Below are 17,101 nucleotides of genomic sequence, written 5' to 3' on the forward strand. Positions count from 1 at the left end.
TACACAGGAAAGGAATTTTTTAAAGGTAACAATGACAAAACCGGACCCACGCCGCCTGAGCCATCGGCCTGTGGCAGCGCAGTCTCTTGTGCAAATTAGCCATGTCCTCTTCCCCCCCCCATACATGCATCTCTGTCCAGGTTGCTCGGTACATTACGGCTAACTCAACAAGTTGAGAATGGTAATAAAAAGAACGATATACTGTATATTCTGTCACAAAGTTAAGGGAGACTACACATATTACAGTTGTTTCAACTGAGCTGTACAAGTGACTCTGAGACAGATTACTTTATAATTGATTCCTATTGGAAAAATAGTTTTGAAATGACAACAAAATAGAATTTGTTATTAGGATGGCTTGTTATGACTGTACTGTTTTCCGTGTTTTTGATGCTTGTCATGTGACTTTGCAGACGCAGAAGCTCCCAAGACACAAAGGCAAGAACATTTCAAAGGCAAGACCTGTACAGTATAATATTGTCATTCAACTCAAGTGCATCGGCCATGCAATTAAGGCCAAAAGCCAACAACGCAAAGTTGCAAAGTGGCTCAGATACTTACCATGCTGGTGTGAAAGCATACTAAGTGAGAGGAACACACATTAAACACAATAACTGTAACATAAATAAAATGCGTGAAACTATCATGAAACGGATGTTAGGAAAAGCCTTTTTTAACAACAGTATATGGCAGCTGATTTCCGTGTAAAAGGTACAGACAATAATAAAATACTGTCGGTAAAAATGGTAAAACATCGAATAAGACAAAAGAAGCAAAGTGAGATGAGAGGTTTTTAAAGTGGAGCGACAAATAAAAACAAAGAACAAGAGAAATCCAGTAACACTGACTTCACAGCCTCTCACAGTTACAGTCAACAGAAACTCGGCAAGATTGTCAACACGCACGTCAAAACACAACCGTGCTCTTGTTCCAAAGGCTTGCTAAACAAGGAATTCAGCCATTAACGTTTGTTGCTTTCCGCACTACAGTTGGGAGACTAATACTTTACATTGAACCTGACAGGATGGTCAAACAGCTGGGAATGTGCTGTCATGTAAAAAGACCAATGACAATCAATCAATCAATGGGTGGAATTACGTGAATTGACGACGCAGAAAGGCCCAGCCTAGCTTCTTTGGTATCATTTGGTCTTTGGGTAGATATTGCATTCTGAACCACACATTACATGTGAACACCTCACATGACTTCCACCTGCTGTCCATTCTAAATGCACTTGTGAAGTTCTTCCCTGATGTAACAGAAACGTACACTGTTTTGGTCACATTTCAATCTTAAGACTCATTATTTACAAAAAGAAAGAAAATCCAGCATGTTGAGTGCTTTTAAGGGGAAAATGTAACAGACTTGCTTTGGAGCACATGGTGCTGGTTAAGAGCTTGAGTGAAGCTTTCTTGAAGGAGTGAAGCTATTTTGGTTCGGTCCATCTGTGGAGAGAACACATGAATCATCATTACAAAAATAAAATAAATTCTGGGAAAAATTAATGCATGCCTGCATTAAGATATGGACTGCTGAGGTTCATAAAATTACTTTTTTCCATAATATTGTGACCTTTCCTCTATAAACGTTATTCTCTTCAAATTACTTTTATGTCACAAAATTGCTACTTAGTTATTGATAAAAAACGAAATAAAACACAATTCCCGTAAAAATACGTTTTTGTCTTCACAATATTGCAATTTACAACTTTTCTTTCAGTACAATACTTTTTTCCCCCCTTTGGGGGAAAAACAGCACTTTTTCTCGATTAAAAACAAAACAAACATTACACCTTTTCCCACAATTTCTTCTTGGCAGTGTGGCCATAATACTCCTTTGTAGTTAACCACCTATTAACTTAACAAATACCAAGAAAACGACACAGTCAACAATTGAGGAAATTCACCATTTTGTGTTCTTGCTTTTTGGTGTGCGTCTGTTTATTACAAGAAGATGAGTTCTGTTTGAGAAATGATGCAGTTTGTGTGCTATCCATTCCATTCCTGATTATTCTATGTAGACCAATCAATGCGTCAATGTCTAGAAACACCTTTTAAACATCTTTATCACACCGGGCCAACATTTTTGTACCTTCCCTACCTACTCATCTACAAACGTTCACCAATGGAACTTACCAAAGTGTACTGCTATGTGAAAATGTGGAGACAGAGTCCATCCACTCTTGCCCACAGTGCTGCACTGAAAATACATTACTGTGACTGGGTGGGTGGGTGTACATATATGCAATAGCAATTGTGCATCAGGTTCTTGAAGTGGACCACACAACAGAGCTTGCAGCAGAGTCAGCAGTCGTTTTCCCCTCACAGTAGCACACTAAGTTCACATACCTCACAGATGAAGCCCAGTTGCACCAACTCGCCAGCCAAATCTTGAACATTTTCATCTGCAACCCAAACCGGCAGTTAGTAAACATGTTACTTCACTTTCACCCAACTAGGATATGTTCAAAATTCCTGCTCAGATGTTGTTGTTTTTTTTAAACCTAAAATCCACATTTGCAAAACAGAAGGATGTTTTATCTCTACTCTACTGTCTTGACTTGTGGCATCATACACATTCTCCAAGAAAAGCCATTTTTGTAATCTTGAAATAGCAAAGGTGGAAACTTGTCTTTACATCTTTAGTGATAAGAGAATTTGTATATGTACATTTCACAAGCAAACTATGAAACATATTTATAATGCTTTACAAATATTAAAATGCAATAGATAAATACTCAAAACACTCAAAAATTACATAGTAATTTGCTTGATTTTTTAGAATATTTTAAAATAAATTATACAGCAATTTATCCAAACTTCAAGTACTTCTCAAATCTTTAAAATGTTGATAACATTTTAAACAATTTCAAGACCCATGATGAGCCTGCAGTACATTTCTATGATCTCGTAGAATGTTGTGAGACTTTTGAACAACACTTGGGTTAAGTCAAAACCATACCTACAGTATATGTCCAATAAAACGTGTTTGTGAGTTTTCGTTTTACTAAAACACGGAGAAAAACTAATAAGCCTTTGTTGTATTCCTGTACATGAAATTCGATTAAAGAAGGTGAATGAATCTATTGCTTTTACTTCAAAAGGAACAAAACTGCTGGGAATATACATGGACATTGAAGGGGATCCATGAGCTTGTTACTGAGGAGCACTTTCAAAAACATCTCCTGAGATCGTGAATGGCGGTTAAAAAAAAAAAAAAACAGCAAAAACTGCTTGGCTTTGCGTGGACGTGCAATGTGAGAAAGCAAGAGTGTGTGAGAAAGACACGAGGAGATCAAGTGTCCAAGTGTGTCAGTGACACACAGGAAACTGCAAGCTGTGAAGAGATGGACAGATTTTGACACAAGAGGTGACACCTGTCAGTGGCAGTCTACACTTAGGGCCAGCTCCTCACACACTAGTTGTAACGTTACACATCACACATACCTGTGTGTGCACCGACATTTATTATTCTGACCATTAACACTGCGAGGTTATACATTATTCTGTCATTTCCATTCAATTTGTCACAGGAACACCACCAGAAAGTCACATACGTAAATGTGGGTATATGGATTAGAACCTTTGCTTTTACCATACATAATGCTCTAAACAGATGGGTTCAATTTGGGTTTTTAAAAGATGAAAAAATCTTGGGTCAAGAAGTAAAATAATTCCGCCACGCTATCTACTGTAGGAGGCAGTCTGCTGAAAATAAGTTACCACGCTCTGTCAGGCATCTCACGCTCGCTTTCACACATGCCTCAGTGCACACATATGGACACATCCTCCATATTAACACTGAGTGAGAAAAAATGTGAGAGCACCATTTTAATAAGCAATGGTGTCATAACCAACCACTATAACACCAACAGTAATTATTTTAGCTTCTATTTACATCCAAGCTATCCTTTGCTTTGTGTTAAATAAAGTTGCATTTAGCTTGTGTATGTGTGTGTGTTCATCTTACGAGGTAACATGTCACAGCTTAGATGTCTGTTCAGCTTGTCCTCCAGCTTCAGCAGCAATGTCAGCTAAAAAAAAGATGGAATGTTCGACAACATTAGAATATTCTGAGATTATCGTTTTTGTATGGAGAAGAAAACAACCTATACACTTCTTGTTTTGGAGAAAATGCATTGCCAACTTGACAAATGTGCATGTAGACTTACATGATATTTGGGTCCCTCCTCAATGAGTTCACCACTGCACTGCATATGAATGACCTGAAGGAGGCAGACAGAAAGGTGAATACATTTGCTTCTCATGCCTACTTCCACACTCGTATCCAGAAATATGCACTGCGTCATACACACCCGCCGTGTCTCCAGCTCTGCAGGCTCAGGTGTGGGGGACTTCACCAAAGGAATCACAATGGGAGATTTACCATTCTGCTCTTGGGGCTGCTTCGGAGAGGGAAGGCCGAACGCCGTTAGGGGATAAATCCCGTTTCTGATTGAGGGAGATGGGGACAGAGATGGGCTTTCAAAGGCTTTGACAATGCAGAAGAAAGACAACTCTGTAAAGTATCTACCTATTACAAGTGACATACAAAAGGAAACTAAAACGAACTGAGTGCAAGTCAGTGAAGCTTACAGGTACATCTCAATAAATTTGAATATGGTAGAAAAATCCATTTATTTCAGTACTCAAATATTAGATTCATTAAACACTTGGGGAAATACTTTTCAGAGGGCAAATTCCTGCGTAGTTTCTACATAAAACATAATTTTCATTGTTTCTTGATTGTTTGTTATGTATTATTCTAGTTTTTAGAGATGGTGAATTTGGGGTTTTCATTTGCTGTAAGCTATAATCATCCAAATTATACATACAGTATATATTTCTAAAAAAATGTGCGTAGTGCATCTCCATAATATGAGTTTCACTTTTTTGAATTGAACTAGGCAACTAAATTAAGCTTTTGACACCATTCATATGTATTGATATGTACCTGTGTTAATGTGTAAAGTCAGAGCACCATTTGAGGATAACAAGGACAGAGTTGCACAAAACGGATCACTTCTGCCCCCAAGTGGAGAAACAAGACAGCATCATCGTTTGTAAACCAAAACCTGAACAAGATAATCTTATTAAACCAATACATTTTCATCACAAAATGACTTTTCTTCTTACCGCACATCCTCCAGGAACTTATCAAGCTCCAAGGCAGGAAATTGTGAGAGCCTAGAGGAAATAAAACAAACAAAACAAAGACATGTATAAAGGATCTGTTTGCATAGTTAGGAAGTTTATTTTTTATAGTTTTAGTGCATTATTAGCTGATTATCTGCCTTTACAAAAGACAGCTAAATCATTGCCATTATTTTTACAGCCAATGATAAAGATCATGAACTGGTGTTCTTACTTGAGCTGAACAACATCTTTCTTGTCAGCGATAATGAGATTCGGGTCCATGTTTTTGGTTATCTCCTCCAGGGCGTTCTCTGGGATCATGTCTGGACAATTGGAAACCATCAACAATCAATCTGCAATATCTCTTTTCTGCAAACATATGTTATCAACTGGGGCCTGAATTATGACGAAAAAATGCTAATATCTGCTATGGCTCCAACACCAGCTGCTTGGGCGGAAGCCAGATGCTATGGTTGTTTATTTTTTACTACAACAAAACACCATATAGTCCGTGTGTCAAGGGCTTACATTGATGACTGACAATACAGTGAGCAGCCAGCAGCTTCAGTAGTGGCACTTCAAACAGAGCCTTGTTAAAGAGCAGCTCTCGGGCGGTGGGTCTTGTACATGGGTCACAATCCAGGCACGTCTGAATTAGCTCCTAAAACGCACACAACACAAAATCTGCTAAAGAATATTGTTGCCCTTCATTTCCTTGGGAAGAAAGTGCAACTTGGTGTAAACGTATGATTGAGTTTCTTGTTTTCTCCCCAAATGGGGTTTGGGTTAGATCAGGGGATGTCATTGATCTTTGTCAACTGTTGCCCTTTCAAGCCATTTGAGACTCTTTTGTGATTTAGGGCTATACAAATATACTTGAGTACTGACGTCAGCAAAGCTTGCTATGGTAGATGCTGCTTGTAAAGTTATCCAGACCCAATGCTAAACCTAAGCTGTTCTATCCATTCATTCACCCATACATCCATTTTCTACAGTGCTTGTCCTCATTAGGGTCGCATCGCAGACAGCAAACAACCACTCACTCAATTTCATGCCTATGGACAATTTAGAGTCTTCAAAGGCCCTTCCATGTATGTTTCGGGAATGTGGACAGAAGCCAGAGTACCCGTAGAAAACCCAGCAAACTCCACACAGGAAGGCTGCAGCAGGGATTCAAACCCTGGACCTCAGGCAGATGTGCTAACCACTAGTCCCTGCCCTGTACACTCCTCATCGCATTTTTACATAATTGCCCTTAATCTGATTATTTTCATTTTATGCGCAATGGATGGTTATTTTAAAATCAGAAGTCATAAAGGTAGTGGGGTATAAAATTTAGGAAAAGGAGGCGAAGTTTAAAAAAAATTTAAATCGAAGAAAAAAAAGGGAACTATAGCAAAAGATTTCTGCCGAAACTAAAACGCATGTAGAAAGAAAGGAAGTAAATGGTTGTTATTGCTGCTTAGTGACTTCAATGGGGTTGTTCAGTCCATCTTTTCGAAACAAGGTTGCACAAACATTTTCATAGCTGTCGTAGGACAAATACAATATGTTCTGGAATGTCTATGTACATTCACACAATGTTAAGGCCTTACCCTCTGTAGTGGGTCCTCCAGCAGCTCTATGGCAGTATTGACGGCATCCTCAGACACAAACGAAGACTCGCCATTTCCTTGGATCTCCAAAAGTGCCATCTGCAATGCACGCATAGTGTATTAACATATTGTGTTGGCCTTGAGCATGCCTCATGTTTCATTCTGTTTGTGGGTTACTTCAGCACCTCGAGGGCACACATGCCGAATGAGTAGATGTCTACAGCTGTGCTCATGTCAGTGACAGCTGCAAAGAGACATCAAGGAAAAAAAAAAAATAAGAGACAAAAATGTCCGCCACAATCCAAGCGGGAGATGGAGGAATAGTCCGGACATTGTCACAGCGACAGTAAATTCATTTAGTCTATCACAATTTAGGGCTGTACTAACTCATCTGCAGGAACTTGGACTTTGGAAATGGAGGGTCACACGTTTAGTCTTACTACGGACAAAATGTAAAATGCTAAATAGATGTTGGAGAAATGCTAGTCTGCTTCTTGACTAATGTCAGGTTGCTCTTGAGCAAGGCACCAACTCTACCTCCCCAGCTGAAGAGGTGCTGCACTGTTTAGGTGCCCTTGTCCGCCTGACATCTCTTTCTTGAATGTCTGCATGTGAGTTATCTGCTTCTCTGTGTGGTATGCAACACAAATATATAGCAGAGTAGGAGTTGAACTTCATACTGAGGGATTTTAACATGTATATCCCCAAAAAGTTATATCTGTGTCTAGCTCCCTCTGCTGGTGGAGTTAGGCAGAAGTTTTGCAATAGCCTCTCACACAGAGAACGCACAAATAGATCACTTCAGAGCTGAAACAAAAGATCCCATATTTATCCGCCTTTGCCTTTTATACAGAACCCAGCAACACACTAAAACGACAACAAAGCCTATTCTATTTAGAGGTGCAACAATTAATCAACAAATAATATCAAATTAATCGATTTTTGGTAATTGATAAAAAGTTTAGACCTTGTTTAACTTAAACTTGTCCAAATCCTCGAACTTTCAGCCTCTTAACATTCAATATTAATAATTATATTGATTATAATAATAAAGCAGTAAATATTAATGCAATTTATTATAATAATAAAGCAGACTCATTAGCTTTGTGCTTCATTAAAATAAAACATTTGGAAACATCTTTAAGTTTGGAAAACAATTAAACATTTTCTGACGTTACGGACCAAACCAAAAAAATCAATGTTTGTGCATTTTCTGCATTGTCAATTTGAAATAATGTCCTCTTTTTAAAGAAAAGGATGCAAATGTAAGTTTTAAAAAAATCTAATTCACAGATTAATCAAAAAAACAACCAACAGAATAATCAATTATTAAAATAATCATTAGTTGCAGTTTTCATTCTATTCTATTGTCGCAACTGTAGGAACTTTTTGTCCCTCATTTTGTGCCAGTTGTTTATACAGAGCAGAAGTGTTTTTTTTGTTTTTTTTTGTTTTTTATAAACATATGGTTTTTGTCTTCTCTTACTTCCATATTCCGGGGCAAAGAAATGCAAGTTCTTCTGTTCTTCATGGCATGTCTTCACATGGTTGTTGATGATGTCTGGAGCAACTGAGTAGAAGAAGGAATTTAAAAAATATGTTTATGAATCCGTAAGTGAGCGATAACAAAGAGTGTTTCTGCCATTCAAGAAGTTGAGGATCAATGTTAACTTTTTATCGAGTTGGGTAGAAAATCCACATGCTGTAGTAGTAGCTAGGTCTTTGAAGTAGAACACGTGGTTTGTGTACCCTGTTTAAAATCCATCCATCCATTATCTGAGCCGCTTCTCCTCACTAGGGTCGCGGGCGTGCTGGAGCCTATCCCAGCTGTCATCGGGCAGGAGGCGGGGTACACCCTGAACTGGTTGCCAGCCAATCACAGGGAACATTGAAACAAACAACCATTCGCACTCACAGTCATGCCTACGGGCAATTTAGAGTCTCCAATTAATGCATGTTTTTGGGATGTGGTAGGAAACCGGAGTGCCCGGAGAAAACCCATGCAGGCACGGGGAGAACATGCAAACTCCACACAGGCGGGGACGGGGATTGAACCCCGCACCTCAGAACTGTGAGGCTGACGCTCTAACCAGTCGGCCACCGTGCCGCCCCTGTTTAAAATAGATTTTCTAATTACATAAGTATGGAGTGACAATCAATGTGAAGGATTGTCTTGCAACTACTGAAAACTGAGTGTCACTTGGTGTGAAAACAAACTCAAGAGCATGAAACTGGTGACTTTTTTTTCTTCTTTTTTTAAAGTACCTGACCCGATCTTGATTAGGCCATTGTGCTGGATGAAGATGGTGTCACAAGTCAGGTTGCCGTGGATGATGGGGGGATCACATGAGTGGAGATAACTGCAGGACAATGACCACAAAAACTCATGTACATTATTTCCCTCTGCGTGCATGTGACCATGATAATGGAGGAGCATGTGACCAACCTGAGAGCTGACAGGATGTGTGTGCACCATCTCTTCCAAGCCTGTCAGGAGCACACACACGATGAAAAGGCTTGTTTTCAATATGGTTTATATCTAGCGTGCACCACTGCACAAAATCACACACAAAATCTCCAATGTATCACTTTAACCCAAAAGAATGTAAGCTTCTTAAATTAGGATTTGGATATAATATAAAAACATGGGAACTGTGTTAAATTGTGAAAAAAAAAGCATAGCTCCTTAAAATCACTGCACTGTGTATACAGTTGAAACCAGATATTTACATGCACTATATATGGACACATACCCTTTTCCTCCCTCAAGTCTGACATGAAATAAGACTAAACTTTTCCTGTTTTAGGTCAATTAGGATTACCAAAATCATTTCTATTTGCTAAATGCCAGAATAATAAGAGGATTTTTTTTTACTTTCTTAAAAGTCATAAATACAGTAAGATTACTAATGTCTTTAAAGAATTTGGGAAAATCCAAAGGAGGATGTAATTTGTTTGGAAGCTTCTGATGAGATTACTGACAACATTTCAGTTAGAGACACACCTATGGATGTATTTGAACTAGGCACACCTGAAACACACTGCTACTTTGTGTAACATCAGGGGGGGGAAAAAATAATCAAAAGAAATCAGATAAGATTATCAGGAAGAGAATTCTGGACACAAGTCTGGTTCATCATGGGTGCAATTTCCAGATGGCTGATTGTGCCAGGACGATATATTTTCCCAGAAACTATCCCGATAAACGAAAGTATTGTTTTTTTATGCCACTGATATAATGCGTGTGCGTGTATCACACACACACACAAACACACACAGAGTCCCCTTCAAAAGTATTGGAAAGGCAAGGTCAATTCCTTTGTTTTTGTTGTATACTTAAGACATTTGGGTTTCAGATCAAAAGATGAATATGAGACCGAATTTCAGAATGCCAGCTTTTATTTCATGGTATTTACATCTAGGTGTGTTAAACAAATCTGGACAAAGCACCTTTTGTTTGAACCCACCCACTTTTCAAGTGAGCAAAAGTATTGGAACATGTGCCTGATGGGTGTTTCTAGTTGCTCAGGTGTTGCCTTTCAGATTGATTGCTTGAACATTAAATAGTACTTGTTATTGGCGTTGTGTTTCTGTAAAAACTGCATTTGCTGTTAAGCAAACATGAAGACCAGAGCGCTGTCTATGGGAGAAAAGAAAAGCATTTTGAAGCTGAGAGAAGAGGGAAAATTGATCAGAGCTATGCACAAACATTGGGCGCAGCCAATACAACAATTTGGAATGTCCTGAAAAAGAAAGAAACTACTGGTGTACTGAGCAACAGACATCGAACAGGTCGGCCAAGGGTATCAACAGCAGTTGATGACATAAACATTGTGAGAGCTCTGAAGAAACCCCAAAGACAACAGTCAGTGACATCACTGCCAACCTCCACAGGGCAGGGCTGAAGGTATCACAATCCACTGTTCGAAGAAGACTTTGAGAGAAGAAATATGCAGGTTATACCACTAGATGCAAACCACTCATCAGCAAAAAGAATCGGAAGGTCAGATTGGATTTTGCAAAGTTGTACAGAGATGAGCCACAGACGTTTTACTGATGAGACCAAGATGAACCTCTACCAAAGTGATAGAAGGGCCAAAGTATGGAGAAAGAAAGGCTCAGCTAATGATCCAAGACACACAAGCTTATATGTGAAGCATCATGGAGGTAATGTCATGGCTTGGGCTTGCATGGCTGCTTCTGGAATGGGTTCACAGGTCTTTATTGACGATGTAACTCATGATGGTGGCAGCAGAATGAAGTTTGAAGTCTACAAAACCATTTTGTCTGGCAATTTACAGAAAAACGTATTCAAACTAATCGGGAGAAGCTTCATCATGCAACAAGACAATGAACCAAAACACTGCCAACACAACAAAGGACTTCATCAGGGGGAAAAAGTGGAAAGTCTTAGACTGGCCAAGTCAATCACCGGACCTTTACCAAATAGAGCATGGATTTTACCTCCTGAAGAGGAGACTGAATGGAGAAACCCCCAGAAACAAACAAGAACTGAAAGAGGCTGCAGTAAAGGCCTGGAAAAGCATTTCAAATGAAGAATGCAACAGTCTGGTAAAGTCAATGGGTCACAGGCTTGATGCAGTTATTCCAAGTAAGGGTTATGCCACCAAATATTAAATATTATTTATCCATCCATCCATCCATCCATTTTCTGAGCCGCTTCTCCTCACTAGGGTCGCGGGCGTGCTGGAGCCTATCCCAGCTATCATCGGGCAGGAGGCAGGGTACACCCTGAACTTACTTTGAGTTAATTTAATGTCTGTTCCAATAATTTTGCTCACTTGACAAGTGGACGGTTTCAAACAAAAGGTGCTCTGTCCTGAGTTGTTTAACACATCTACACGTAAATACGATGACCTTTGTCTCATATTCATCTTTTGATTTGAAACCCAAATGTCTTCAGTATACAACAAAAATTAAGGAATCGACCTTGCCGTTCCAATACTTTATAAGAGCATTTTATGCTCAACAATATTGAACATTGGCATTGAAATGTAGAATAATAAACATCTTATATAAATAAAAAATATAAATGAAAGACTCAGGCTCTGTTCACAAAAATATCATTATAATAATTATATATACTTTAAACAGGCAGCACGGTGGGCGACTGGTTAGAGCGTCAGCCTCACAGTTCTGAGGACCCGGGTTCAATCCCCGGCCCCGTCTGTGTGGAGTTTGCATGTTCTCCTCGTGCCTGCGTGGGTTTTCCGGTTTACTCCCACATCCCAAAAACATGCATGAATTGGTGACTCTAAATTGCCCGTAGGTGTGAATGTGAGTGCGAATGATTGTTTGTTTGTATGTGCCCTGCGATTGGCTGGCAACCAGTTCAGGGTGTACCCCGCCTCCTGCCCGATGATAGCTGGGATAGGCTCCAGCACGCCCGCGACCCTAGTGAGGAGAAGCGGTACAGAAACGGGATGGATGGATATACTTTAAACAAATAGTAAACATTTGGCAAAGTGGTATAGAGAGTCATTAATACCTTAACAGGCAATATACAGCCAATCAAGTTTCCAGTTGGTATGAAAAAAAAAGTGCAAAGTAACAACATTAATTTGGTAACAGTAACAACAAATAACATACCAAAAAGCAGATCAAAGTAACCTGTTTTGCATAAAGATTCACACTGCCTATCAAAAGTCTGCAACATTTCTTTAAATGCTGGCTTCTCAACAGTGTTGAATGGCTGCATTTCTTTCACTATAAAGCAAGTAAAGCTACCTGTGACTGTGCGCCATGTTGCACTGTCACGTTGATATTTGCATTTTAGGGGAAAAGGCATTCTAAATTGCATAGGTGGGATGGTTGTGTTTTAAATGGACTCCGGGGTTTGTTATGTTGCCAGTTTTTGTTGCGACTTTCATACAAATTTGACATACGGGCTCGCCACATTCATCTGGCTTGAATCCAAAATGTTCTCACACAGTTGCTGCGGCATTCGGATTTGGAACTAATTCTATTTGTGCCGCTCAACTTTCTATAACTGTACAACTACAGCCGTCGTAAAACTAAGCTTTGAGCATGCTATTTCCTTCTCTCGCTCTGCTTCAACGATGTCCACAGCCGTCCTGTCTGTCTCTGTGTGTGTCTGTATGAGCACGTGTGTGGGTGTGAGTCCAGCCTCCCACAGTGAGAAGAAAGTTGACAGGAGAGGGAAAGAAGCAGTAAACAAACATGCATGCAAATGACAATTTATGGAGTCCGGAAAAAACTAGCGTGTCCATTTTATTTAACGAACGATAAGTCGATATAGTAATTATTGTGACAGGCCTAGGAAGGAGATGGGTTCTGTGTTCCAGAGATAAATGTGCTTTGGTCTGAAATATCCATTTCAACCCAAGAAAAAAATCAAAGACCTTGCGAAGATGCTGGCGGAAGCTGTTAAGAGTGTTTCATTATCCACAATTCAACTTTTGATTTTGAAGAAAGTAATGAAAAATTGTCCCCCCCAAAGAAATCCTCTCAATATTCAGGCATTTAGCAAATAGTAATAATTTTGGTAATCCTAACTCACCTAAAACAGGAAATGTTTAGTCTGATTTCATATCAGACAGTGAGAAGAAAAAAAGTCTGTCCTTCTATATAGTGTATGCAAATATTTGGTTTTAACTATATTGCACATACAGTGTAATGGGTGGAAATATGTCTGTGCTTGCACTGAGACAGACCCCTATCCAGCACAAATTAACAAGTGCTCCTGCACCCCAAAATTGGTTTCCATCCCAGTCTTTGTGTTCCAATTCCTTAATTCCTAAGGTGCACCAAACAAAGTTTAAATGTGGGCTGTGCCAAAAGTTGAACACACTTATCCTCAAGGTTCAACCATTTTTCCTGCATTTGTTATACCTGCTGAATTATTGCATTGTTTCATTAGATAGCACTTTTTTTTTTTTAAATGACAAATTCACAATCAGTTATACCTTTTCATTCATGGCCTTGTGATTCTTTTTGGTCTTCTTCAGAAACTGCTTTAAACTTCCCGATGACATGTACTCAGTAATGAAAATCACCTAAGAGAAGAAGTGGTGCTTGTATGAAAATGTTGATGAAGAATATATATAGAATATAAGAATAAAATATCTATCAATGAAGACACTAAAACGTGTATTCAGTTGGCACGACTCACCCGGGCCCGGTTCTCCTTGGTGTCAATCCAGTACTTGTGGAACTTGACAATATTGGCATGATCTAAATGGATCAGGTTATCAAAAACAGCCTCGACCTTCTCCTGAACACATCGTGCAAATATAAAGTAAACAAATCACCACTAACAATTGACCCGTTGTACCCAATTATTTATTTGATGTGATACGAGGCCTGACCTCCAGCAGCTTGAAGTTCTTCCTTTCTGAGAACATGACTTCATTCCACACCACCTCCACCCCTTCCTCGGTATCCATGGCCAAGTATGCCGTGTCTATCCCGGGAACATTTCGCTGATTCACCTAAGAATAAATCAATCACAATATTCGATTTTAACTGCATGACAACAACAATAACCACAATACATGGATAAAAGAAATGTTTTTGTGTTGATAAATGATTGGTCAACTATTACAATTACATTAATTGGAAATAATACTTTTAACATGAAAATACATATAGTATTTTATATACATTTTACTTGATCTATGAATGACCTGTCCATTTAAAAAATTAAGTCCGGACCTCGAGCACAAAGGTTTCAACAGCCCTGCTCTAAATTGTCAATAGGTATGAACGATAATGGTTGTGTCTTCATATGTTTGTGGCCTCATTCCAGAAAGTAAATGCCCCAGTCTGCTTTCTTCACAGCGTTTGTTTTTAGCCGCGTCCAAAAAAATCCAGGAAGCTGAGATGGCGAAAAACAGTTTTAAGTTACATCTCAACAACTCCGTACTACAGTGGGTACGGAAAGTATTCAGACCCCCTTACATGTTTCACTCTTTGTTATATTTCAGCCATTTGCTAAAATCATTTAAGTTCATTTTCCCCCTCATTAATGTACACAAAGCACCCCATATTGACACAAAAAAACAGAATTGTTGAAATGTTTGCAGATTTATTAAAAAAGAAAAACTGAAATATCACAAAGCGATACGTATTCAGAGCCTTTGCTGCGACACTCATATTTAACTCTGATGCTGTCCATTTCTTCTGATCATCCTTGAGATTGTTCTACACCTTCATTGGAGTCCAGCTGTGTTTGATTATACTGATTGGACTTGATTAGCTAAGCCACACACCTGTCTACATAAGACCTTACAGCTCACAGTGCATGTAAGAGCAAATGAGAATTATGAGGTCAAAGGACCTGCCTGAAGAGCTCAGAGACAGAATTGTGGAGTTTGCTAAAAAACACCTGAAGGACTCCAAGATGGTGAGAAATAAGATTCTCTGGTCGGATGAGACCAAGATGGAACTTTTTGGCCTTAATTCTAAGCGGCATGTGTGGAGAAAACCAGGCACTGCTCATCACCTGTCCAACACAGTCCCAACAGTGAAGCATGGTGGTGGCAGCATCATGCTGTGGGGGTGTTTTTCAGCTGCAGGGACAGGGAGACTGGTTGCAATCGAAGGAAAGATGAATGCGGCCAAATACAGGGATATCCTGGATGAAAACCTTCTCCAGAGTGGTCAGGACCTCAGTCTGGGCCAAAGGTTCACCTTCCAACAAGACAATAACCCTAACCACACAGCTAAACTAACGAATAAAATAACGTGGCTTCAGAACAACTCTGTGACTGAGAGCCCTGACTTAAACCCAATTGAGCATCTCTGGAGAGACCTGAAAATGGCTGTCCACCAACATTCACCATCCAACCTAACAGAACTGGAAAGGATCTGCAAGGAGGAATGGCAGAGGATATCCAAATCCAGGTGTGAAAAACTTTGCATCATTCCCAAAAAGACTCATGGCTGTATTAGCTCAAAAGGGTGCTTTTACTAAATACTGAGCAAACAGTCTGAATACTTATGGCTGTGTGATATTTCAGTTTTTCTTTTTTAATAAATCTGAAAACATTTCAACAATTCCGTTTTTTTCTGTCAATATGGGGTGCTGTGTGTACATTAAAGAGGAAAAAAGCTTAACTTAAACGATTTTAGCAAATGGCTGCAATATAACAAAGAGTGAAAAATTTAATGGGGCCAGAATACTTTCTGTTAATTGTTCTCATTCTTTTCACTTTTCCAGCACATACCTTCAAACATTTTTAACGTATTTAGAAACAAAACACAAAAATGACTTGAGTGCGGCTTTGACTGTAAAAATACTCAAAAGTGCAATTAATTGGGCCCTGTGTTTTATTGTTTATTGATACTACTGTATTGACAGTTGAAGTAATGACATGTTTGTTTTCCATCTGTGCATGTGGGGTGGTGAGAGGGCACCAAACGGGGGTTTGCACAGGGTCCCGTGAAAGCTCGGATCGCCCCTGCGTCTACCTATCGTCCATCTATTCGCCTTTTCGTCCGTCCAGCCAAGATAGAGTCTTACCTCCTCTCTGCGCTTCTGCCAGCGGCCGCAGGGACTCTCCTCAAGGATGTCGGACTCGTCTTCACTTTCATCCTCATCCTCAGTGGTGGTGGAGCCAGGGGGCTGGGCGGAGGCCCCGCTTGGTACCTGATGAGCATTGCAAGTCACGTGCCCCCCCGCCGCCGCGGACTCGGTTTTGTTGTCCTCAGCGGCCGTGGGTCCTTTCCACTCTGCCTCTGCAATCATGGCACCACTTCCCCCAGGCTGGGCTGTCCTCCTCTCCGCTCCTGCGACTGAGCTGTGCGAGTGACGGACGGCGGGACTCGTGCTTTGAGTTCCTCACACGTCCATCTTCTCACAAGGCTAGCCTTTAGATCCCTGGAGGCTGCAAAGACAGTTAGGTTAAAGTGGGAATACTTCAGAAGGAAAAGGCAACAACAACAACACACAGCCTTGACTCTTAGTCCTTCTCTGGCTGTCCTTTTAAGATAGCTGAGCGAAAAGAACGAGTTTTGCTCAAACACAACAGATATGTTCTTCGCTTGTACACACTTTACGACTTTCACTACCGGTCTGCTCGCTCGCGTCCACGTTCGTCGTTAAAAGACGTCGTGTCTTCACACTTCTTCGCTAACTTTCACAGCTAACAAGCTAGTAACAGGTAAATAAACATATCGCGAGGATGACATTAGAACGCCGCACACGACAGAGTTTACCGTGTAAGCACGAAGTCGACGCCACGTTCAGTGGTGCGGGGGGGTTACATGTTCTTGGAAAAGCCGGTGAAAAGGCAGCAAAAGTAGCAAAAAAAGAGACATTTAGACGACTTGCTGGTGGTTTTCAAGTGTCCTCCTGTGGCAGGCAGGCAGGCAGACACGAGTGGGAGG

The 17,101-nt window shown here is 40.0% G+C and overlaps 1 protein-coding gene across 2 annotated transcripts; it reads right to left on the reverse strand.

Moving 5' to 3' along the window:
* Window positions 1-778: 778 nt before the first annotated feature.
* LOC133474299 (nuclear receptor-binding protein-like) lies at window positions 779-17,088 on the reverse strand. Of its 2 annotated transcripts, XM_061765865.1 has the most exons (18): window positions 16,931-17,088; window positions 16,236-16,599; window positions 14,080-14,202; window positions 13,884-13,985; window positions 13,678-13,767; window positions 9,177-9,217; window positions 8,996-9,090; window positions 8,217-8,300; window positions 6,916-6,974; window positions 6,731-6,829; window positions 5,664-5,796; window positions 5,368-5,458; window positions 5,136-5,186; window positions 4,316-4,451; window positions 4,172-4,225; window positions 3,970-4,033; window positions 2,349-2,404; window positions 779-1,445 (listed from the first exon to the last, which is right to left on the reverse strand). In XM_061765865.1, exons 2-18 carry the CDS (start codon window positions 16,458-16,460, stop codon window positions 1,344-1,346), a joined length of 1,605 nt encoding a protein of 534 aa, XP_061621849.1. In that variant the 5' UTR covers window positions 16,461-16,599; window positions 16,931-17,088; the 3' UTR covers window positions 779-1,343. The 2 variants fall into 2 exon arrangements, with proteins under 2 accessions (XP_061621849.1, XP_061621848.1); XM_061765864.1 differs by having other exon boundaries at window positions 4,172-4,451.
* Between the last annotated feature and the right edge of the window lie 13 nt (window positions 17,089-17,101).

This window comes from Phyllopteryx taeniolatus, chromosome 2 (genome assembly GCF_024500385.1).
Source record: "Phyllopteryx taeniolatus isolate TA_2022b chromosome 2, UOR_Ptae_1.2, whole genome shotgun sequence".
NCBI classification, from domain to species: Eukaryota; Metazoa; Chordata; class Actinopteri; order Syngnathiformes; family Syngnathidae; genus Phyllopteryx; species Phyllopteryx taeniolatus.

Coding starts and splice junctions, on each gene's coding strand:
- LOC133474299 (XM_061765864.1), bottom strand. CDS start 16,460: ATGATTGCAGAGGCAGAGTGGAAAGGACCCACGGCCGCTGAGGACAAC. Junction 5,187..5,367: donor AAAGATGTTGTTCAGCTCAA/GTAAGAACACCA, acceptor TATTTCCTCTAG/GCTCTCACAATTTCCTGCCT. Junction 1,446..2,348: donor AACTGGGCTTCATCTGTGAG/GTATGTGAACTT, acceptor TTCTCTCCACAG/ATGGACCGAACCAAAATAGC.